General features: G+C 49.1%; 1 protein-coding gene across 5 annotated transcripts in view; it reads right to left on the minus strand.

Annotated features, from left to right (window-relative positions):
- The window catches only part of LOC144178520 (nephrin-like), a 329,358-nt gene extending 305,529 nt beyond the window's left edge, over nucleotides 1-23,829 (minus strand). For 3 of the 5 annotated variants that reach the window (XM_077706439.1, XM_077706436.1, XM_077706435.1), the window contains exon 1: nucleotides 23,091-23,829. In XM_077706439.1, the coding sequence (XP_077562565.1) occupies nucleotides 23,091-23,187 (97 nt within the window). In that variant the 5' untranslated portion in view covers nucleotides 23,188-23,829. The remainder of the gene's footprint in view (nucleotides 1-23,090) is intronic. The other 2 variants (XM_077706437.1, XM_077706438.1) reach the window with 2 other exon arrangements.
- Between the last annotated feature and the right edge of the window lie 1,045 nt (nucleotides 23,830-24,874).

Raw genomic sequence — 24,874 nt, forward strand, 5'->3', positions numbered from 1 at the left:
TTGAAATCAAGCACGAAGACATCTGACGAACGTGAGAGAAAAAAGTGGAACGCTGGACTGCTCGGTGGGGGGGAGTGCCATCAATGGCAAGCCCAGAGGAGAGTAAGACACTGACCAGGCGTACAGAAGACCTCTGCGGTGAACAGAAGCAGAGTGGCGGAGCCCACCTCCGGTTCGTTTCATCATTTTTTTAAATTCTTTTGCTTTCTTCCGGCTTGGTCAAAGAATCGGGCTAGCGTGAGACAGAGAACACCACGAAAATAAAATTGGGTTTGGAGATGGTGAAGTAGTCGCTTACGACAGTGTCGCCCGACTCGGTTGTGTACTACGCCTGCCTGGTTACTAACGCCGGTTTGTACATCAGCGCTAGTTCGTCCAGGGGGCGACTGATGAGTGATGGCGTTCGCGATGCCGCGCCATCCTACCGGAGAGCTTTTGCTCGGCGATAGAGCGTGCCGGCTAGCCAAGGATTGCGAAGTTCTACGTCAAGAAAGACGGCCAGCCTTTGAGATACAGCGCCGGCTCGCTGGACAGATGAGCGCAACGACCGCTTTGCCTGTGACCTTCGGAAAGTAGCGCCGGAGACATGGTTATGAAGTCTTCGTTCCTTCCAGCGATCTCCTTCTTCCGACCGAAAAAGACTGGAGCAAAAAAAAAAAAAAAAAAAGGTAGACAGGTATGTTCCGCAAGTCCTGAAGATTAAATGTATATTATGTATTACTTGAGATGTGGAGCGAGTCCATTTCGAACTCTGAGAGGGCGTTCGACGGGATATCAAAACAAAAGAGAAAGAATCCTTCACGCAGGAGAATAGATTACTGCTGCAAAAATATTAGAGTAAATCTACTTGCATTGTAATAAAAAATGCAGCTTTGAAATACTTAAATTTATGGTGAGCTAACGGCTTGAAATTAGTTTCTAAATGACGTGAGGGTCTAGAAAAAGCACGTTCCGACACACGTTGTGCAGGTGATTCGGATTCCAAACTTTAGTGTTCCGGGCAGTGCAACATCATTCATCACTGAATAATGAACCCACCGTTACGCCCTAGGTGACTTGCCACCAGTTATTCAAAAGTATCTTCGAGACGTTCCTTTTTTTCGGGGGCATTTTACGGCTCCTTGAAACGTACTAAATTTTTACATCATGAATTATAAGCGCGTGGCCAATTTATGACAGTCTCCACTGACACACCCGACGTTTCTAGAAAAACGTGCCCTCTGCATATACCCAAGATCGATTACCTTACATAAGTCGAGACGTCACGGAACAAGCCGGGGAAAGGCACAAGTTGCTTCGGATAATTAGTCATTCCTACTTGCTCGGTATTCTGTTATTCCTTTCCATTCACAAAAGCGCCGTTAAAGCACAAAACTGTGCGGGAAAAGCAAGTTCATTTCGCTTGTTCAGCAAAAACAAAGAAGGGGCATCGAGAATCTGCGCATTGTTTCGACGTATAACTTGACCAGAGAGGAGACTCTTTACGGTTGTTTGTGAATGCCATGGGGTTGTTTTTTGCGTCCCCGTGTTTCCGATTTGTGTTCTCTCTGCTTCCGCTCCGTCCGGGTCGCTCGCAATCTGTAATATCGTCCGACACGCTCGCGCGCGATCTCAAGAGTGGAGAATTAATCGACGTAGCTCGTGCTGTCAATTTGTCATCCTCGAATAAAGGAAGGAAGCGTTTTATAAGAAGCAAGCGCGCGTAGTACGTCGAAGCGAAAGAAAATGTTAAAACCATCTTCGTGACACGTCTGGTGTTGCCGCCTCTTGAACACGACGTCTTGGGTTAGTGGATGTGCCTGGATAAAAAATAACACGACCATTTTTTAATGCACGGCTCCCATGGCACACGAGTTTTAGGGCGACTGCTTTTGTGTGTGTGGTTTTGACAGAAATGTGCGTGAATGTGCACTGTTCAGTGGTGTTTTTAAGGAACTGTACCGCTTTACATAGAAAATAAAGAGGTTGCGAAGCTGCGTCTTATTACAATAAATCAGCTTACGTTGGCGTGCTTTTTATTTAGCAATGACGGGCTGAGACATACAGTTAGAACCGAGGTTGTCGACCTGACATTCTACGAATTGCGAGAAAAAAAAAGTGCGCGCGGGGAACTTATTCGTAGTGCAAGCATTAACTTTTTCCCGAGCTCACTGGAATGAGGAAGTTCGACCTATGTTCTCTTATTTGCGCCCTTATTTTTGTAATGTTTGGTTCCACGGTAATCTGTCACCATGCTCCGACGCTTAGCGTATTTACTGTGCTCTTGGGGGATAAAGAAAAATTTGGTTTTCTTCCTCACTTTGGTCTTCTATTATATTTTCTCGTTTAAAACGACATTGAATAGGGATGACGGAAGCAAGTAAATGAAGATAAATAAAACAGATCCTCTTTATGGCTTATTTGAGCAGAATAACGTCGGTGTATCCAGTTACTGCCTGGCAAAAAATATAAAACGATTGTTGGTGCTTTGAATGGGAGTATCCCTTGCTCTAGGCAATCTGGATGCGAAGCAGGGTCGCTGGTTTCATCCGCGTCATCCCCATCATCATCAACAGCCTACTAGGTCCAGTGCAGGACCAAGGCCTCTCCCATCTACCTCCAACTGCTCTTGTCCTGTGCTGCTCCAGTGCATTCCTTTCATCCGAGTTTCTTATTTCGCCTCTACATCGAGTTATTGGCCTTCCCCTTCTTGTTTATCTTACTTCTTGAAGCACTTTTGCTTCTATATTATCCGTTTCTATTAATGCTTTTTTTTTAACACAAGTAACAACTGAGCTGTGGCGGCGTACCCTGCGTTGCCAACGGAACGGTCATCTCAGCCTCTCTGCTTTGCCGCAGTGCAGGACTGTTCACGGGAGAAGCTAGCTGTGAAAATTTTCTATTATTTTTCGGAGTTCTGCTAAAACTGTCGGCTACGTGAACAAGAACAAACTCTTTTGTTTTGCGTGGCTTTGGGAATGATTTTTAACATGTACGGGAGAGCGCTGCACATAATTTGTCAGCTACCGGGCGCTTCTTCAGCCGGACCCGTAAACACTGTCGTAAACGTCTACCTTTCTCCGCGAGCTGTAAGCCGCTCCGCACGCGTTGCTTGAACGCCCCCCACTCGGACACACTGGCTTACATCGTGTGCGTCACGTTCACCATGTTCGCGGGGCGTGACGCTCTCACCTGGGAGTTGAAGCAGGCCTGTGCGCCATTGCTTTCCTCTTTCGTAACCAAACACTTTGCCTCCCCACTTCGACGTACTTTTACCTTCGTGTTTGTGTACGTGTCTCAGCCTCTTGAGGCTGCTTAATCAGGCAACCTGCAGACCCCTGAGGGTGAAACCTTAGGGTATGTGTACATATTGATGGTGACGGTCATGCACGAAGGAGCGCGGGGTTACTAAAAAAAGAGGGAGAGAGGAAGAGGGAGAGATCATGCACGCTCCCGGAGATCGACGGAGGCGTGAATCACGCCGGACACTGACTGGGCGTCTCGGTGCGGAGGACATTTTCGGGCCGCTTCGTCCGGGCGCCTCCTCGGCCGAGCGGCTTGGCCACGAAAGTGAAAAATCCCGCCATCACGTTCTAATCTGTATACGTTTCCGGTGGTGCTGCTGCTCTCGGGCGGTGGCGCATGCAGGCCTTAGTTCGACGAGACGGCGGGAGCACCTGCTGCTGCCGCCGTTCTCCCGCGGGTTCATTCTCGCAGTTTCGGAGAAGCAAGGGAAGAAGACGTCGTGTCCCACCGGTTGCCGCGTCCGGACGGAGGAGCTACAAATGATACAAAAAGGATCGACGAAATAAAAGAGATAGAGCGTGCGTGAGACGGAGGAGCGTCCGAGAAAAGGCGGAGTTGAACGGCGGTAGCCCTCTACCCTCGGAGGAGGGACACGGAGAGAACGAAGGTAGTGAAGAGAAAGAGAGACAACTGACCGCGTCCTAGGAGGAAACGAAAGCATGTAAGGAAGAGAAAAACTAAACAGCGCAACAGTCACGTGCGTTTGGCTGCTCCTCGCTGACCCGCGAGTGGAGAGAACGGACGCCCCGAACCTCACGACGACGGATGCCCTCCTCGGCAAGAAGGAAAATTACCAAATCAAACAGCAACGATAGAACTAAACAAAAAAGGCAGTTCCCCTCCTCCCCGACGGAAAACGCGCGCGAATATAAGGGTAAAAACAAAGCGCGACTGTCCGGTCCGGTAATTGTTATTCCGACCACGCTAGCCAGCCCTTCCCCGAGTCGTCCCCCTTACGGCGCGGCAGCCGACTTGCAGGGCGAGTTTTCCTGCGCTAAGGGGCTCCTTCCCAGGTCGCATGCTTATGCGCGAATGTACACGCACGGGACCTCGAAGAGGGGGGACGGCGTAGTCGTTCGGAGGGTCGTACTACTCGCACGCACGCACGGCTCTTCCGTCGCCGGCGAGGGAGACGTTGCAGCCACCGCCGTCTCGACGCAGCGCGATCCCAAACGGCGGGCCAGTTGTCGTCCGCCTCACCAGCCCAGCTGTGCGTTTTGTCGCCGACGGGGTCCTGTGGTCGCCCCACTCGTTTGCGCGGGTCAATCTGGACTTCGCACGGTCATTCGCCCGGCAGTCGTTATAACCCGGTTTTTCACCCACGGCATCGTTGCCCGTACGCTACGCCCACTTTACTCATTTCCCTCTCTCCTTCTCCTCTATCGCTCTCTCCTTGTCTTGTTTTTACAATTCCGTGGCGCCTTATCGTGTGTACGAAAATGGCATAGGGGTAACTGGTAAATGCGTCTACTTAATCAATGACAAATTATCGATTCAGCGTCACTGCACACATAAAATATAAATAATTAAGCGCTTTCATAGCGTTTGCCAGATTGCTGTCTATTTAGTGGCGGAAAGTTTTGCCATATATAAACCACACCCCAAAGTGTATGAACCATTCATGTTTCAGTGAAAGGCGTTCTTGTTGTCTACTAAATGTGTCCGCTTTTGCACCTTAAATTTGAAAGAAAAGAAAACTTCAATGTAAAAATTATCCTAATAAATCCAGAATAATAATAGATCTGACCAACCAACTCTAGGAGAAAAGAAATAGTATTAGCACCATAAGCTTTACAAAAAGTACTGCGTTCGTTAATTGCCACCGCGGAACCGCATCCCGAACGATCGCGGTACCAAATGACGCATGATAAGTGCTCTTATTTGGCCTATTGTGCGCACACGTTTTATAACTACTTTTATTCGTGCTCATATATTTTCAGGAGCCTTCCTATAGACACGCTATGGTTTCACACTTTTACGTAGGCAGCTGCTATTGGGCCGTGCAGAGAAGTGTATCATAAGGGTTACATAGCCACCAATTCACTCAGGATTTTCTCGAGCTTAGGAGCTTTATAACAGCTGCGGCTTCGGCTCCTGTCAATTTTTTCCCCTATGACTTTTCAGGACGCCGGGTGAAAAGTCAAAAGAGATAACGCAACGAAGCGGCAGTGAATAGAAAAACGCGAAGGTTAGTTATTTCTGCCGTTTAGATTTATGTCATTTTGGTTTATCGCTGCTCGCGCACGAATCCGCGAATGAGAAAAAAGATAAATCTCGAGGATTATAGTAATCTCTAAATGACATGCTAATCACTCAAAGGTTTTTTGCGACTTTGGAAATAATTAACTCTTAGCCGACGCATGAGCGAACAAACCGGGGAGAGAGAGAGACAAAGCTTCAGAGATTCTATGCATCGCTTTCGTAACGAGCTCCTGGCGATCTTTAAATTTGCACACTGAAACGTGGATACTTGGTGAAGTTTCAAGAGTAAAAGCAAATGTCCGGGCACTCTTCCACATACTTTTTTTTTCTTTCAATGATGGTTCCGTGCCCAGCGTTTTTTTTCTCTTTCTTTTCTTTTTTTCTTTTTCTTTGCGGTGTGAAGTCGTAGAACACAGCAAAATGGCCATTGATTCCACCGGGATTATGTCTGTCTTATTTTTATTTTTGTTTCATTAGGCTTTTTTGCGTTTCCGGCTGCTCGTGAATGTCCCATTAAAGGAGCTCCACCGGCCTGAAGCGCCAATAATAAGCTGTAATCATGATTAAGCCGACCAGCCTACATGACAGTCGGACGCAAGGGGCCTATTTGTGTCGGCTCGTGTCCTAACAGACATTTTGCGAAGCAACATGAGCTGGCGAACGAAATACTCATATCAAAGGTGATCAACTTTCCCAATAAGACGATAAAGGCGAAGTGTAGACGATAAAAGTACAAGGGAGTTGCTTCGGAGGTTGCGGGATTGGAGCCGTATAACGTGGCTTTAGCGGCGAAGTTGCGTAACACAGTTTTTACAACCTTGGACACTGCAGTAATAATCTATAGCAGTGTCTCATAGCAGCGAGTGTACCGGCCAACCTTCCGGGCTTGTAGAAAGGCTGAGTTCCTCCTGATAAACTATGTAATATTGTGCAACGATTGACGTTTGCAGCGAAAGTCATCCGTTCATTTATTCTTTCTCCGCATTTTTTTTTTTTTGTGTGTGTGTGTCTAGCTTTCTCTCACAACAGAAGTGTTGCGCAAAAAAGAAGCCTTTACAGCATGGGCCACTCGCGCGGAGGGCTTCGCGGACCGCCTGAAATTCCCTCGCGAACACCTTGAGCTACATGGACCACTATTTGAAAACCACTGGTCTTGAGTATCGCACTTGTAATGTGTACAGTATTATTTTTTCTGGAACACGTTCTCGAACCCCGTTTCAGAAACCGTCCCTGCAAGTTTATTTTAATCAACTCTGAAAGAAAAAAAGTGAACGTAACGTATTCCGGATCATTGCCCCCCTCTCCGCTGCTCGAACTGGTTAAAGGAAAATGCGTTCTTTCATTCGGCCAAATCTGATAAAGGAGTAAGAGAGCAAAAGGACGCCCTCCGAAACGCACCTCGACACAATGTCTAAACAACCCGCTTGGGCACCTCTGTGTGCGCGCGTTATCAGCGAAAGCGATAGTCAATACTGGGGATGCCATACAAGCGAGAGAGAGTGACAAACAAACAAACAAACAAAAAAAGCCCCCCAGTGCCACGTTAGCCCTTGGCGAGGTTAGCGTCAGTACTAATCGGTGCAGCACGTTTCGGCGGCGCGCGCTCGGATTCCGGCGCGGTGCTCTTTTCCGTCCTTCATCCAACGGCCTCTGTCATCTCCGTTTTCCATTTCTTTGTCCTCGCCGCTCTCGTTTCTGGCCGCCACACAACGGGCACTCACGAAGACGAGCAGGTCCGCCGGGCCCGCAGCACCCCGCCGGGAGCCGGCCTTTCTTTTTCCGGCGCACTCTGCGCCGACTGTTATCATCATCTAATTAGTTCCCTACCGATGCTTGTGCAGGCGCTATGGGCGGCGAGGGGAGGGGGGGGGGGGTGGAGGGGAGAATAAGCCAGAGGCACAGGCATTGTCATTAAGAACGGCGCGAATTAGCGGGTGTACCGGCGGCCTGCTGCTGTGCTGCGCGTCTGGCGCTGCCCACCTTTCCTTCTTTCCCACCCCTTTCCCCGTTCAAACACCACCCAGATGACAAGGCCTGCAGTGCACTTTCGTAAGCGACGCGGCACTCCCAACGACCTGCTTCTATAACGGCCAGCACTTTCGTGCAGCTCGATTTGGAGCGCCGAGTTGGAACTCCGCGAGAAATATGGGATGCCAGAGTAAGGGCCAGTGGGCATGTTTACTTAGAATGTCATTCCGCGCTTTCTTCACCATCCTCCTTTTCCCTCGTTTTTTTTTTCCTCATTTTCCCGCGTTATCCTCATTCGTGTGCCGAAGGTGGACCTGATGTGATCAAGTGGAAAGCCCGGGGAGGGTAAGGAGGTGAGCGAGAGGGATTTGGCGCGAAGATGCGGGCCGCGCAATAATTAGGACGCCCGTCTGCTTGGAGACACGTGACGGAGGTTCGCGAAAGGTCGCCTTGGATTACCATGCTGCGCCCACTCGCTCCGGGCTCTGGCGCCGCGCGGTAAGCCTTTCTGGTATCCAAGGGGGAATGATACGTGACGGTTCGCGATCGGCCGAGGGCCTGCGGTTTGCGCTCCGCGTTTCCCAGAAGAGCCCGAGCACCTTCTCCCACGGAGTACATGTTGGCTGAGGCCGCATAAGGCTGATAATGACAGCGTAAACTGCGGTTAAGCCGTGCCCCTATTGCGCCGCAGAGAATTAGGATCCCACAGGAACAGCTTTGATGTTCATCGTGACAGGAATATTCTGTTCCAGCATTTATTCCGGTCGCCTTTCGCCAGTTATTGACCGTACATCAAAGGAAATTCGTCATTCCGCAACTATGTTTTACTTGTCTGGAACGTCACTGGCTAACTTCAGAGCCCCAGAGGGACAGTACAGCTGCATTTTACGTAAGTGCCACGCCCAAGTCCTGCCGCATTATGGAGGCTCGCACCTTCTCTGTGCCCCGTACGTAGCGCCGGATCCTGGACATGTCGTAGGGATTGGGCGCTCGGAGCTATTATAACGAAGCACGGGAACAAACGTGAGTGAAGCGTACAACCTTACTTATTTATGTTTTTAATCAAATAAATAAATAAATAAATAAATAAATAAATAAATAAATAAATAAATAAATAAATAAATAAATAAATAAACAAACAAACAAACAAACAAACAAACAAACAAACAAACAAACAAACAAACAAACAAACAAACAAACAAACAAACAAACAAACAAACAAACAAACAAACAAACAAATAAATAAATAAATAAATAAATAAATAAATAAATAAATAAATAAATAAATAAATAAATAAATAAATAAATAAATAAATAAATAAATCATACAGAACTATTTTCTTATTAGAGCTCGTTACGATGTGAATAAAGCGTTCATAAAAGCTGCTGCCGCCCCTCCTCCTGGCAAACAAAGAAATCAAGACAGTAACTGTATTCCGCTCAGGAAAGACAGAACTCCGATGCTCCGCCAGCGCCCCCAACAGCATGCCATCAAACGGAATGGTTCCTCAAAACGAGTTGTTAATCTTGGCATTGTTCTCGGTTCGCTGTTTCAGCGTGGTCCTTCAGCACACTCGGCAGTAGAGCGCCGTAAAATACAATCATACAGGCTCCTTCGCCTTGCCCATGCCTCGACGTCAATGGGCTAATCCCAGCCATCTTCTCCTAGTGCTAGTGTGTCCCACGAACTTCTTTTCATGCGGAGCAATGAAAGGACCAGTGCAGTTAAACCTGGATGTAACGAAGTTGACAGAAATCCCCAATTTCTCATTACATGAAGGTTTTCGTTACATGAAGGTTTCGAGTTAAGGATCGCGTGAATGAAGGAGAAACGAAACCAAAATGCTAGACATAAGTGAAGGTGAACGCACTCTTCAAGGATTTAAATGGCAGTGAATACTGCCAGATTTTTGCCAGCTGCTTTCCCACGAGCACAGGCACTACACGGCACTACAAAGAAGCAGAGGCACTTGCCCCCGTGGTCGCAAACGTAACTTAAGTATAATTTTGCCTTCTGACACTTTTCAACGCCTTAACGCGTTTCAAGGGCCAAACTTGTGCTGAAAGGGCGTCTTTTTGTGAGTTTGATCGCGTTTTCCGCGCTTGAAATTGTGCTAGCTGCGATACGGTGCCTGGCGCGGCGACGCTCTTTCTCGCCGGTGGAGGCGACTGTTCGCTTTCTGTGAGCAGAACTCATCACCGATGAACCGACACCACAGATAGCAGTGGAGACGCACGTCTGCGCGCCGACCGGCAGGCCTATAGCACCCAACCGACAATGCACTCACACGTGGAAACGCACGGCAGTTAGCGGTGCCGCCGAAATTAGCTAGGTGAGTGCCATTTCCTAGCTCATTTTTCACAAAAGGTGCCAAAAACAATGACTCATCAACGTAGCGAATTCGTTACATCAAGGCTAACCGTCGCAACGCCCGCCTTCGTTACATAGCGGTCGCGAACACATGTGCTTCATGGGACTCGCAATGGGGAATTGAAAAACTTCGTTAAATGCAGGAATTCGTTACATAGAGGATCGTTGCGTCCAGGTTTAACCTTGTGATGCACTCAAGGCTTGCTAATGTTCAAACCTCGTCGCCTGTTCACCTCCTGTTCACACTAAGAAGTAGAATTCTACAAAGTTGTCAACTTGCGTCTCACAGGAATGTCTTCTCAGCCAGCTTTTTTAGTAGAAGATAAATTGTGCACCCAATGTTTCCCTTTTGTGGATTATGCCAGACGAAGTTGCAAACGCCATCAGCAACTGTCATACGCGAGGTGTCACAACTCCCATAGTACAATGGCGGTGCCGTAGGTCCTTCCGCAACCTCCAGGCTCCGCTGTCCGCGCTTATTAAACCGGGATACGCCTCGGCACGCGGCGGATGCGACTAGCATTGGCAACAGGCGCTCGTGTTAGATTTTCGGCATCTCTATCCGTGCGTGCGCGCCCATCAGCCTCCTCTTCTGTGCGCCACTGCCGGGTGAAGTGGTTACGGACCAAAGCTCGATTCCGCGAGATCTTGGCGGGCGAGATTGGAGCGAGCGGGTGCGTGCGGGCCCGGCGCCCGGGACTCGTTGCGTAATCGGCAGGGAAGAGGATGAGGAGGATGAGGAGGAGGCGGATGCACGGCACCCACGGTTGGCTGCGCCTAATTGAGCTGGTGGACGGGATCGAAAACAAGCTCGCCCTTAATTAAGCTAACGTGTCTGCGCTGCCCGGTGGCGACACGCCATCGCGATTCGCTTATAAAAGAGCGGGGGAGGAGGCGGCAGGATGCGGCCTGCACGGCACCTCATCTCGCGCGTGGGGAATAGAGCGGCGATGCTGACCGAGCTCCTACACGCTGTACTCGCGTGCTTGAATTTCAAAGCTGTATTGTGACGTTGCACGTGTGAGAGGCGGTTTTGGAAAGCGTTGGCAGTGACACGGTCAGGCGAGTGTGTTTGCCTCGATTGATATTCCGCGTTTGAAGTCTGCGGTGAATGGCCCTACTTGCTGGAATGGAACATTAGAAAAGTGTTTTTTTAAAAGCGGGGCACTTTAGAAAATCGTACTTTTTCGTGTTTGCAATTCAAAATAGCAAGAAATTGCCGAGCGTGCGCACGGCAGCGCACCTTGCACACTTGGGAGATTGGCAGAGGTTGGCAATATATATATATATATATATATATATATATATATATATATATATATATATATATATCCAGCGTTCGCCGCTTTCGTGGCTACACTTGCGCGGAACGAGAAAGAGAGGCCATAGCGTACGCTCTCCAAGGGGATGTTCAATGATTATCTCTTCCCTAAAAAAATTAATGAACCTCACACTTATAGCAACAATGATAGCGTAAAGGTCGTTGCGACAGCAGCGATGAAGAAGCAAATCGGCTGCAATCGTAGTTATGGTCGTGAAGGTTGCGTACAGCTCCGCTAACTTCGTTTTACGCGTTAGTTGGAATTGCCTTCATTTTTAGGTGCTCTCGAGAATTTGCGGTGTTTTTATGTGCGGATGATTATGCCTCTAGAACACATGAAACTTCAAGCAAGAACAAACACGTAAAGATAGGTATTGCCGCGTTGCTTCCGCTGGTCTTAAACGTTATAAGGGCGTCGGATCATAAAGTATACCTTTCTTTTTCACTCAAGAAACGACATTGAGACCTTCGGGTTTCGTGTTCAAGGTAGTTATCAGCTGTTAGGATTGAGGACGTTACAGAACATGGGGGAGAAACTCAATAGTAATTGTCAGAGGTTGCTCTTTAAATTGACATTTCGTGTGAGTGGCATAGAGGCTGTACATAAGACGTTTATGGTACAGTTTTCCTCAGCGCATATGCTTCCCCGTGTGCAAGGCGACTGAAACCACCGAAAAAAGAGAGCGGACGAAACTGACCTCACGTCACGCTCCACGCTGTGGAATGCACACTACGGTCATAGCTCCAAATCTGATTTAAAAAAAAAAATAAGGTAACAAAACACTCGTCTTACCATTCACCAAGCCCGGAGCGCATATTCTTGCCTTGTTATTACGATAAGCGCACTCTTCCTTGCGTACACTCGCTTGGTAGCGATGAATGCGCCGTGCCGGGTCATAAACGGCAAAGCGAACGCCTGAGGTTGTACAAAGCCACGGACTTTGCCATAGAACAAGAAGGGCCGCCTTTCGCATCTAAAGGCAAAAGAGTTGAAGAAGAAACAACACGGGCAGGGAATGCGCTCTTTTCATAGACGGTTCGCAAAAAAGGAACGAGAGCGGATGAAGAGCGGGGCCCCACGCTCGCCGGAATAATCCCGAGGATAGGGCCGCGCGCTTCACGTTTTTTCACTCGGCCGCCTCCGTTGCGTCTCAACGGTCGCGCGCGATCCGCCTTCGGCACCATCAAGTCCGGAGCGACGCCGGCCTAATGTGTTCCGCACCGTGTTATTTCCGAGATCGCGGCAGCGCCGCCGCCGGTACCGCACCGCAGGCCGCACGTGTGACCGGAATGCGTCGGCTCGCTACAAACCGGGAGAACAAAACGCTACAAACACGCCGCGCACGACCCGCCGGCCGGGTGGCGTTCGTCGTGGATGGAGAGGGGATGGAAGAAGTGTAACAAGTACGGCCCAACTGCCGCCGAGGCAGGGATAAAAAGAGAGGGGAGAGGAAGGGACACGAAAAAGGAATGGCAGGAGCGCTGCACAGCCGCAGCAATGACCCCCGTCGTCGTGGCGGCATTCGTTTATATATCTGCATCGACGCGCGGCTAAAAGAGAAAAAAGAACCGCACACCGCTGTTTTTGGTCGCAGTTTCTTGCCCGAGCGCCCTCCCTCTATTTCTCTATTCTGGTCTGAACACTTTTTTCACTCTGCTCTTGTATTATTCTGAACGTCGTCAACGTACTTTAAGAATTCTGCTGACCTGTTTTCGCTCGCCTTCGCGATCCGTCATCACTCTTACCGCCCCCAACGAGTTGCGATTCGAAATTGTGTCGGCGTTGCGCTATACAGAAAGGAGATGTTTACAGAGTACCTAGCTCTTATAATTAGCACGTGACCCACAGGTTTCTAGACCCAATGGACAGGCCATGCGGGTCTACGAGCAGCGCGTGCCCTACCGCATACATGCGCTCTCCACGGCGGCCTATGATGGGGGCTGGCGAAGAATGAAGCGAGGTCGGGCGCGGGCTTGATAGAAGGACCCTCGGGGATTGTGGTTCTTGCCGATCCATAAAAGCCGCCTGACCAATCGCGCTTTCGAAGCTTGGCCGCGGGAAACTGCGCGCGCCCGCCCCACTCCTCATTGCCTTCGGCGCCCCCTTCTCCCCCCTTCCCAACATTATTGCGCGGCAGATCGGATGGCGATGGGCAGGAGAAGGAACAAGCGCCGCAGCCGAGTCCCGCGGGATCGGCGGTCAGAACAGGCGGCTTGGGACTCGGCTGTCCGTAAGGCAGCCGCTCTAAATTAGACTTCCGCGCGGCGGGGCTCGGCGTGCACGTATACGCATCGGTGCATGTTCGTGTATACATACCCCACCCCCTACTACCCTCTTTCCCTTATGTATGCATAGCACTGACAATGTTTGGAGGGGAGAGAAAGGAGAGGCGCCGCGTGCGTGGGGTTCTTTGCATGTGTGTAGCCGGTCACGCAATGGCCCGCTGTGATTGCCTGCTGTCGCCGCCACCTGAGATTCGAATCGCGCGTAGCTCTGTGAGTAACAAGCCGACACACATCGTCTTACCACTAACAGTAGCGCATTCCTGCGAATGTGGTCGGTTTGAGCTGTTGTCGCGGCCCACTTTTCGACCCGCGAATTGTAGTCGAAAATAGCTCGAATTCGATACAAGGCAGCGGCGCAGCTACCTGCTAGCGTGCATTCGTTCAAAAGTGTACATGCGTGATGTACCGTGGGAACTCGCCGCAAAAAAAGGCGGCTAGCTGGGCTGTGAAAAATAGGAGCACGCCTGACATTCTGAGCCGGTGAAATGACGGGAAACGGACGGCTGGGGCCTTCCTTGTAGATCGATCTTTGCGCAAGGCGCTGACGCGGCCGAACGAAATCCGCGAAGGCATTACTGCGCTGAAACATTCATCCCCAACAATTGACGACCGGCAAATTCTGCTCGTACAAAAATTGTGTTTAACGTGAAATTCAGAATATAAGGAATCTGTGGTTCAAAAGGGCAATTTCGTCTTTTCGGTTAAGGTCGTGCTCTAAAACAGCAGAAAGAAAACCTCAGACAGGCGTGGCAACGACCCCAGAATTGCTCCCTAGCTTTGTTTTGTAGATTGTACTGTACGAATTTTATTAAAGCGACGCTTTAGTGTCCTTACTGATGCCGTTGTACGCCAATATGCCCTGCAGGAAAGCAAACTTTCTCTGATGATGATGATGGAGAAGGACCGTGGATGAAGTGAAATAAAAAAAAATCGCTTCCCGTGGCCGGAGTTGAGCGTGGGTTCCACCACGTTATGAAGCCGGCGTCTACCCGATTGCTCCATTTCGACATGCTCGAAGTGAACGCCAAGCAGCAGGTACCGATTCGCGCCGTCCACCCCGAACCCAAAAGTTAGGCCTACGGAGTGCACACCCGAGAGTTGCTGTGGTTATTCTAAAAAAGTGGTGCGCGCCTCCAGAGTCGCACATACTCGCAATGTGGGATTGGCCAACCAAAGAATCTACCACAGGAAAGCTTCGCGTTCAGCCATCGCCGTCGTTAGGTGGGGAAGGGGGTGAGTTAGTGAGAAACTCTATGGAAGGTGGGAGGGGTATTATGACTCTTTTTGCTGTGTGTTTTATAAGACTGATCGATTAAGTTTTTTAACATTTACTTGTTTGCTCAAAACGAAGCTTGCGGGGTCCAGCCGATGTGCCGACGACAAAGACGCGTTTAACGGGAAACCTGTATGTGTCCTGGCTACATCAGTGATTTCTGCTGCTGCGACCATCGATCTCCGAGTAATGTCCCTTCGGGCACCTGGAAGACCGGGGGCGCCCTGTGCGCGTACCGAGGCGCTTCATTTGAATAATTGATTGAGGGACGTCTACGACGGGTTATCTCTCGAGCGCCGCTTGCCCCGTGCACAGCGACGATTGAAGCGGCATCCCCCCCCCCTCCCCCCCCCCCCTTTTTTTTTTGCCGGAACGAACGATATCTGGTGGAGGAAAGCGAATATATGGGGACGTTGTTCGTGCATCCGCCATGCTGTAAGACTGTTTGATAAAAAATGACCAGCATGTCTGTGTATACAGGTCATTTCTACATACATTTCTACATTTACATCTATTTTAAATACCATGCATCTTCCGCAAACAAAAAGGTGTCTTCCGGGACTTTGTAGACGAAAAAAATAAGGTCAGGTCTTGGTCTACGTAGGTTACGTGTTTTTGCAGAGCTCTGTTATAACCCCAGCATTCACGTCTTGTTTTATTATTTATTAGGGCAACTTTGACATAAAACAAGGAAACTGTGTTCGCGTTTTTTTCGACCTACAGGTCCTTTACCTGGGAAAATCCCAAGTAGCACTTTAATTTTTTTTTGGCATTCCCTGACTTATTCTTCGTCAGTGTCTTAAAGCAAGGAGATGTATGTACACTAAAAACATGTTTGGTAGTTTCGATGTTATTATTTTCCCCTTTCAACAGCGAGAAATGTGGGGAAGGGAATAATCACCTATAGCAATTGCCCTTGTTCCTGCAGGCTCGCTTGACTGCAAGCTTGGTTGAAAATAAGCGGTAGCATTTTTCCCAGGCCCCTGTCTTCATCAAATAGCCCGTCGCCAGCGTTCTTCGAATGAAGCTGTCGGCCTGCCTCACATACTTTATGGCACGGCGAAACTGTTCCGTTTCGTTTGCCTCGTTTCAGCTTCCAACCGAATGTTAACCACCTGCTCATCCTTTGAAATGCCCTAAAACTTCACCACCCTGTGCGGCCGAAGCAATAGAGCTGACTGTACTAAGTGGCAAGGACGTGGCTGAAGAACGCAGTTGAACACAACGCATCAGCCGAGCTCGATTTCCGCGTGTGACTGCTTCGTGTTCATTTTGTTCTTAGTCGTGCGACAGACAAGCAGAGCGGAATTTCTCCCCAGACCTTCCCAAGGATAAAAACTAACGCATCTCTAGTTCCTTTCCACTCAAGAGGATGAAATACGTCGTTGCCTTACACATTTGCTAGATTGGCTCGCTAATACTGGTTTTTCGCCGACACGTGCGCGGAGCGGTTAAAAGACTGATTTCTCTTCTTTTTTTGTGCCGATGGGACTTAGGCCACTGTTTTTAACGTCGGAGTACAGGGCCAGCTCGTGGGCGCCAGCAGTCGCAGAGCTTATAGAAGCGCACGCCCGGTTGAAAGCGGGAACGAATCAGTGGAATAAATTAGATTTACGTCTCCGGAAACGCGTCTCCCCGCCGAAGAGCGGAGGGGATAAGGGAGGACCTTGCGGAACCACCAACACGAAGAGGGCGGAAGTGCATGCTCTTCGGATCTGGAGACGCGCCAAGTGTTTCTTCTTCGTGAGCGAGGCCCCAACGCGTGCTGCTGCTCTAGCAGTGGCGGCAGCGGCTCTGTTTAAAGTAATGACGATTACGGCCGACACGCCGTCCCTCGTTGAGTGTGCTTGCCTCGTCGAACAAACGCAGAAATCGCAAAAAGAGGGAGCGCGGCTTCTACTCCTGATGAAGGGGTGGGTATCTGTGCCTCGAAAAACAAATCCCGCATTGTAAAATGCAGGCTCGCCAACAATAGAAGACGAATGGGCCGACAACAGAAAGAGGCGCAGTGAAAACGCGCGCTGCTTTGTGAATGTGTGCGTTAGCGAAATCACATATGTGCGCGCGAGGAATGTGCACTTTGGCGCGGGAGGCTCGTTGACGGAGCCGAGGAAACCCTTAATAGTGACAGGAAATGCGAAGGAACGCCGTTTCGCGGCTATGCTATTGCTTACCAGCGACAAACTTTCCAATGGGTGACCATGACATTGCTGTTCTGAGAGTGTCATTCATGACACTGAAATATGTGCGCGAAAAATTGGTTTTATAGATGAATGAGGAGATACTTGTAGTCGGTAACAAATCCAGAAAGCAAGCAACCTACTGAAATAAAAAAAAAGGCATGCGGTCATGTTTGCAGAATATTTCGTCAGCAGACTTGAGCTTTCCATATAATGGTTTTGTTATGGCTCAACGATACAATTTTTTTTTGTCTTAATCGTATGTAAGTTGTTACAGACCCGGTATTGCATGAACAGGATTTCAGCACCTACGTGAAGTGACCTTACATACCCGAGTATCAAGCCTTTTTCCAAACGAACGATGTTTTTGTGTTTTCCTGAAAGTTCCCGCCTTTTTCCTGTCACGATGGTCATTGTACAGTAAATTGCTACGTGCACTTTTTTTCCGAAAGTAGTTGTGAACTTTAGGCGTTCGTCTATTCAGTTAACAGCTTTCGAATTCGACAACCAGGCAGATAAAGAACGCATCTTTCCGTGCTGCTGATTTAAATTTCCGCTTTCGGACGTGACTACTCCACATTTCTCAACTTTTGTTATCTTCACGTTTAAATGCACGCGCACAGAGGTTGTTAAAAAGACGTGCCGATGGAGACAATAACAATGTGGCTTCATTAAATGCCCACTATCGGTATACATATTTTAGCGGGCGGGGTTTTAATTGTAGGATTAGTCTTCATTTCGAGAAAACTCTCCACGGCAGCGAACATAAAAATGACTGAGCAATCAGGCGAGACTTCTGTTTCTTCCGCTCAGCGTACAGCGAAGAGCCAGTATCTCTTCAACTCTCAGCCGCACACGTAATTGAGATGTGACTCGTGGCTCTGCGCTTTTCTTTCCCACGTCCGGCCTCATACAAGAGACCCAAAACTGACGGTCTCATTAACGGGATCTAAGCCCCATCGTGGTCCTCCGAAAGCGAGAAATTAACGAATGAGAAGTTTCGTACTTCCTCGCGGGGAATAATCAAGGATGGAGGGAAAATGCGTTCGCCGTTAATGCGTGAGATTTGGTTCGAGACACCTGCGCTGGCTCGGCGACGGTGAGCTCCATCAGCGTAGCGGCGCAAAAGGCGGGTGGAAAAACATCGCCTCGAAGTGCATCTTTTTTCCTCAGATTAGCGCTGTCCGTGGGAGGCTCCAGCCTCTTCGTGAATTTCGCGCCTTTATTTTTTCGCGGGAAACTAATCGAGCGAAAATGCCCACTGGGCTGTGGCACGGGCTTCGCGCGAACGGGCGTGCGGCGACGAAGTCGTTTGTCTTCGGCTTAATCCCCGCTAAGAAACTGCAACCAGTTTCTGTCAGCGTGGCAGGCATAATATAGGCATGAGCCGCGATTCTTCTCGAGTTTACCGCGAACGTCTTTCGCGCTTAGGTAATCTAGATAAGCGGCAGGAACAAAACAAGGCGACTTTTCGGTACCAGCTCGCGCGAGCGTTTCTCTTTACGACGATCGAAATAATGTCTGATAATCGAAACGCTCTTCGAGCTTTTGTGCGAAGACTCGTTGCTGACTTTTTTAAGGGGCCATTTGTTTCAATTGATAGCGCTCAATTTCCTCGCGGTCGTGGCGTACGCTGGTTTCACCGAAAAGAGGCATTTAATTACAAACATTCAAATTTAGAGACACACAACGTAAGTAGGGATGTTTTAAAGGGGGTACGAAGAAAAAAAAACTAAATAATCAGCGTGTTCAGTACATGCTAGAATCCCAGCGGCATGTTCAACCAAAACTAGAGACACTAATACAATACCACATTCATCTTTACTGGCGGTGAATTTAGTCGGCAGCTGGGATTTGCAAAAATGTGTTCCTGTTACGTCACGGGACGACGATAAAATGTGGCTTGTGAGTTTATTTCCATATTACCTGATTGTTCAAAGTTTGCGATAAAATTAACATGATTGATCTTGTAACGTGGCAATCTTTGAAGAGAGCAAAATCGTGTTTTGTTCCTATTGTGTAAACAGTAAACAAGTAATATCGTGATAGTAAGGGAGGTTAATTGTGCGGCATAGATCGGCGTTAGCTCTCCTGTTTATCCACGGTTGCATTTGTTAAAAGGGTAATGAGCTATTATCGCTTGCAGTAATTGAACTAAACTACTTTTTTACCATGAAAGAGAAGAAAAACACTAATACGGTATTTTACTACAATAAAATACGTATAATATTCGTTGTAAGGTGCACGTTCAATTTAGAGAAGTTGGTTTCTTTCGCTTTCGCTCTTCATGACTGACAATCAAACCCGTGTCCTCGTCTGACGTGTGACATTTGCACTTATAAAATTCAATTGCTGTGCGGTTAGAAAAGTTCTTCAAAGCATAAAAGTCTTTCGGAGTATTCAACGCTACACCGATAGAGCAGAACATGCGTTCTTGTTTTAGCTCCGCAGGTGACCTTAGAGCCACACAACAGGTACGCTGCGCGCTGCGGGCAAGCCGACAAGACCGGTAGCCGTGATCTGAGAGGGTGATCACCGACGGCGGGAGGGGGAGAAGCGGCGGAAAAGGTTCCCGGGGTGCTTGCTTCCCCTGTTGGCGCTTCTCGTCACGTGATGATCCAATTAGAACGTAGCTGTGGGCGCCGAATTCCGGAGGCTCGCAAGCGAAAGCAGCGCGTTCCCAAGAGCAGCGCGACCCGCCCGCGGCGAGGGCTTCGCTCTGCCCGATTCTGCTCGGTCGCGCCGTGTCCTTTCGAGGTTCGACAAACTGAAGAGTGAGAAACGCACACTGGGAAAGCAAGAGGGAAAGAGAAAAAAAAATCACGAACGAAAACACTGCTACGCTCTGCAACCGCCGCAGGGCGCAATGCGGGATGTGGCATTTTTAACGAGCCACCAGCCTACAGCTCTCTCAACCCCCCTCCCCCCTCCTCTTTTTTTCCTCATTGCTTGTCCTGTTGCTTCAGCACAGTAATGGTGAGTGTGTTAAACGACAAACGATTATCAACCTGGTGGATTGATGGGTTTTTGTCCTCGCCGTCTGAAGGCTAATGATGAACACCCTTTCAGCCACCTGACAGGCCCTCGTAAGCCTTTGGAAGGTGAGATGTCTGCAACGCCTTAGTAACGTTTCGTCGAGATTAGCCGCTGAGCAGTTGTAGTTTTCGTTTACGCTGGAGGCTATAGCCGAATCCCAGCAGCACTTTACAGCCAGCCGAGAGGCGGGCAGCGATGAACGTTGCGGAAACTCCGAAGATGTGTAAAAGGAAAGGGATATGAGGAGGGGGAGTGTAGCTTAGGGTGTAAAATGAGCTACACGAAGACACCTTTCGTAAAGCAATAGTTCGCTTATGAACGATCGTGCGAACCTAACCAAACCAAAGACAAACCAAAAGTTTTAATTTCCTTCCTGTCGACGGTCTGTACGGACAGTTGTTAACATGAATCAAATGTCTTCAACACGCCCTGGGAGCGTTCTTGCTCAGCAAAAGCTAGGCTATTCTCAGCTAGCAAGACAGCCTAAGAAATGAGATATATATAGAAATAGTCCGGGAAGGTAGACTTCATCATTGAAAAAACCAAACTCTTCCGTGCCCTTTATTGAGAGAACGCATAACGAAGCAATTACTCACATATATGAATTACATTCGTTCATGATTTGCACATAAAAAAAAGCAGCAGCGTCAAAAAAACACAAAAAACAAACAGACAGCCTGAATCGAACTAAACTGGCACTGAGCTCTGATTAAGTAGTCTGTAGCTGTTGAACACAACTATTCTGTGTTGATCCCGCTAGCTAAAAATTTGTCAAAAGGTAACCAGCACAACTACTAAGGCAAAGCAGGGAAGAAATGCGCGAGCTGCTTTTCTCTCCGCCTTCGTTACTTTTTTGCTCTTCGCTGACGTGATGTCTAACCAACTGTCTCAAGTTGCAAGGCTTCTGAAATGAATAGATTTATTTTGAAAGCCCAAGACTGTGCTGTTGTGCAATTGCCTTGTTGTATTTCAATACTAACAAACGGAAAGGGAAGTTATAAGTAAGGCTTCGTGCACTTTGCTTGCCTTCTATATTCTCGAGAAGCTGTTGTTCTACACGACTTTGCATAGGGTAGTCAAAGTCTTTGACAAAAATCTCCGTCAGGAAGTCGGCTCTGAACTTGAACATAATTGACGTGCTTTTGCGCCTGCATGGTCATCCTATCATTCCTACTTCGTCGCGAGAAGTTTAAAAACATAATTTGCAAAAGACATTTGCCGATGGTCAGGAAGGCCCGACAAATATGTCATTACCAGCTTTAATCAAAACCGAAACTAATATGGGCGACACACACAAAGTGCACGCGGAAGCGTTCACGAGCTTCCTTGGGACGTTGCAGAGAAAAGTAATTATAACCGGCCGTAACGGTGCAAGAGGAGGAAGAAATGTATCGACGCAAGAAAGGCACTTGTCCGGCTTCAGTAATTAGGTTAAGCAATTGTATGGCCGAAGAAAAAGAAGAAATAAAGCAGAGCAGCCGAAGGATTTCATTTCATTCATTTACAAAAGGTCGTATTGCGACAAAATTAAGCTTTAAAGCAGACTCCCGTGGTGCTATTACAGATTCGTATATAGACAAACGCTCCAACAGAGAAGGACTTCGTCTTGACGCATGAACCCCAATTCCAGGGTTTTTTTTTTCGCTAGATCTAATTTAACGGAATTCTGGTTAGGCAAATGCTCAAGCCGCGTAAGAAGTCGGGTGGGAGAAAAACTTTGGACGGGTTTCGGAATTGTTGCGAAAGGGGTCCTTTGAAGGGGAGTAACAATTGAAACTAAGGATTCGAAATCACTCCGTCGTTCGGCAGATATGGGATGCTCCGGTACAGAATATTGTACCCAGAGGATGATTACGATGAGTAAACCGCCGATTAGTAATTCTAGCACAGGGTAACGTCACACCGAGCTGAAAATGAAGGAACAATGCAGCCGGTTAAGTTGCAATGTACCAGAATTGCGAGGTCAGAATCCTTAAGTCTTACAATTATGTAAACACGAGACGTATTTTTTTTTTGTTTAGCCGACACTGCACCTGTTTCTTCCTCATTATGCAAACAAGCAAACAAGCAAACAACAAAGAACGCTTCAGAGTGTAATAAACAGAACTTTGTGTGGTTTTCTCACTCAGCAGCGAATTGGGAGAAGCTCAAGCGCGAATTTCGCTGAATTGCAAATGCATTGTTGCTATTGGATTGGGCATGCTGCCTTCAGCAGATAAAAATTATTCCACCCAAGTCATGAGGTTCTTCCGAAAGAATAACAAAAGGAAAAGAAAATAAAGAAGGGATGGCAAAACGCGATGAATCCTTAATTATGCCAGAAGCAGTCTGTATTGTGAGAGGCACTCCTTGAGTCGCGCAAGAACGCGAACACAGAGTGGGGAGGAGCGACCGAAGATTTAATAATTACACGCAGAAGCGAGTGTGAGGCAAGGATTCTTCGCAGCGATGCGATAGCGAGAGCGTGTCGCGGCCGCTTGCTCGTGCGCTTACCTGCACTTCCGCGAGTAGTGTGGGAAAGTGCGCCCGCAGAATTTGGCGCAATGTTATTGAGCAGCTTGCGACAAACGTTTATGGCCTAGTAGGCAAAGTTTACAGAATATCAGTTTCTGGTTGCGTATAATTGCAGCATGGAGCACCTGATCATATTCATCGACGTTTCCTACACATTTGCTGGCAATTTGAATGCAATATGCTAACGTGCGATATAACTTAACAAGGTGTGGGTTAGAACTGGTTGGTACTCCATGATAGACACCCTTAAGCACGAAATAATTCAAGCAAAGGGGGCAAAGGACAAGGAGAGGTGCTCAAGACAAGGGTGGCGCCTTCCTTGCCCTTTACGCCCCTCGTTCGAGTTTTTACTTGCCTAAAGGTGTTGACTAACCTGCGGTTTCATTTTGGAACAAGGGGAACCATACCGGCGGGAACATACAACTTAGACAACGCCCTGTTCTCTAATATTAGCCGTAATTCTTGCACACCCAAGCGTTTGGATTGTTCTCGTATTTTTGATCGAATTTTCCATCTTAAAGCTGTCCCAGCGTGCTTGGTATTGCGCATTTACTCCGACTTTCTCGCGTCGCAAGCAACTTGCCAAAAAGACGAACGATCCGGAAAGATCCCGTTGAACGGTATTCGTTGGAACATTTGCGAGAAAGCGCGTACCTGTATCCAAGAGGAGCAGGCATCCCGCGATGATGTGGTGAAGCATGCCCACAGGAGACCAGAGCCGAAGAGGGGACCTCTTCTGTCGACACTGCATGGTCGCCGCCTCGAATGTCCCGTCGGCGGCGAATATCCGAGCGGAGTCGCGCACTTTTCTCAGCGGCGTCGCCGGCACGTCACCGTGGAGCGCGCGCAAGAAGCAGCGGGGCGAAGCATCGCATGGAGACTGTTATCACCAGTTGCTCACTCCGTTCACGTACGGCCAGAAGGGACACTCACAGTCGCACTCCCACCCACGAGCAGAAGGGCATAGACCGCGCCGACCATGCGGGAAGGGACTGCTGTAGCTGGGGCGACAGCGCGCCACGAGAGGCCGTGCATCCACGCGCTCTGAAAGCGTTCTTTGCGGCGGTGTCTCGAAGAAGAGTTCCTCCGGGCGAGCCGCGTGGGCCGGTCCCAGAGAGCGGGGCCGGACGGCGCGCGCGGCCGTTGCCGGCTCGAGAAGCACGCCGGAGAAGGGGAGCGTCGAGTCCGCAGAGAACACCTGAACCTCGGGAAGCGTGCCGAAAGCCGGGAGCTGTGGAGCGAGCCTCGGGGTCAGAGCGCCGCCGGAGAGCCGGAGGGTCTGGAGCCGTCGGGACGCTGGACGGATGGCTGGAATGCCGGCAGCGGGCGACGCGCTGTTGTTTCTCCGATCGCGGCCACGGAGCCCATTGAGCCGAGTTGCGGCAGCGCACGGCGCACAGAGCGGCCTGTGGCGCCCTCCTGCGGCGGTTTGCGGAAGCGGCGCTGCTGACGCTTATGCGAGCGGTGAAAAGGAGAGGGCCCAGTTCTTCGCCCGGGCACCGCGTGGGTACCGATGATCCTCCTCCGCTGCCTCTCTCTTCCTCGCCTTCTCCGACGTCGAGACTTGCGGCACCAAAGGGGCCTGCATCATCCCTTCCATCTGGCTCTTCCGTTCTCACCTGCTTGTCTTTGCTTTGTGGGGGGCATTATCTTCCGCGGAGTTTGCATTTTCTAAGATACTATCTTGGGTTGCGGTCTTTCGTTTTGTTTGTCTCAGGGGGGATGAGCTCATGGTTCTGGGAAGGACTTGTCATACTTAAAGTGAGGCCTTCGTGAGTTTTGACCGCACGCTAAATGGAGTTAAGAAAGGACAAATGAACAAAGAAAATAAAAGAAAGCGAGGGTGGGGCAACCTACAGCATGGCAAGTAAGACAGCGAAGTTAGCAACTAAGAAAGCACCTGTTCTTTCAATTTCATGGAAAATGGCGAGGTGAGTCAGAACAGAAAGAGAAAGAGCTCTAAGAAAACTGAAAAAAAAAAAAAAGACAACAGCAAGGGTCGTCGGAAAAGAAATATAATGTGGAAATCGTGAACGGAAAGAGCGCCAGCTATAAATATTCCTCCTGAAGGAAGCTTTCTTAGGGTCAGGAAGTGACCTGTCTGAGTGTGATACGTAAAGTGAAGACGCAATAGAGATGTCCGAAGACGGAAGCCACAGTGGGTTCGCAGCGTAGATTTATTCGCGCAAACGTAGCCTGCCTCATGGAGACAGGCGGAAGTATAGGAGGATGTGTACGTCAAGAACGCCACGCGGTTTCCTCAGCCGGAGAGGAGAGCCGTTCATCTTCAATCCTTTGTGCAGCTCTATAGAACAGTCGCCTGGGGTTCATGCTCCAGATGTCGGTCGGTGCGCGTTGACTATCAAGCTTGGGACAATCCCACGCCCTCTTTAATGCCCGACTGCAAACTACAACTGCCACTGTGAGCAAACAAGCGG

Source organism: Haemaphysalis longicornis, unplaced genomic scaffold, assembly GCF_048455015.1.
Source record: "Haemaphysalis longicornis isolate Haplotype H1 unplaced genomic scaffold, Haemaphysalis longicornis Haplotype H1 scaffold_4, whole genome shotgun sequence".
NCBI classification, from domain to species: domain Eukaryota; kingdom Metazoa; phylum Arthropoda; class Arachnida; order Ixodida; family Ixodidae; genus Haemaphysalis; species Haemaphysalis longicornis.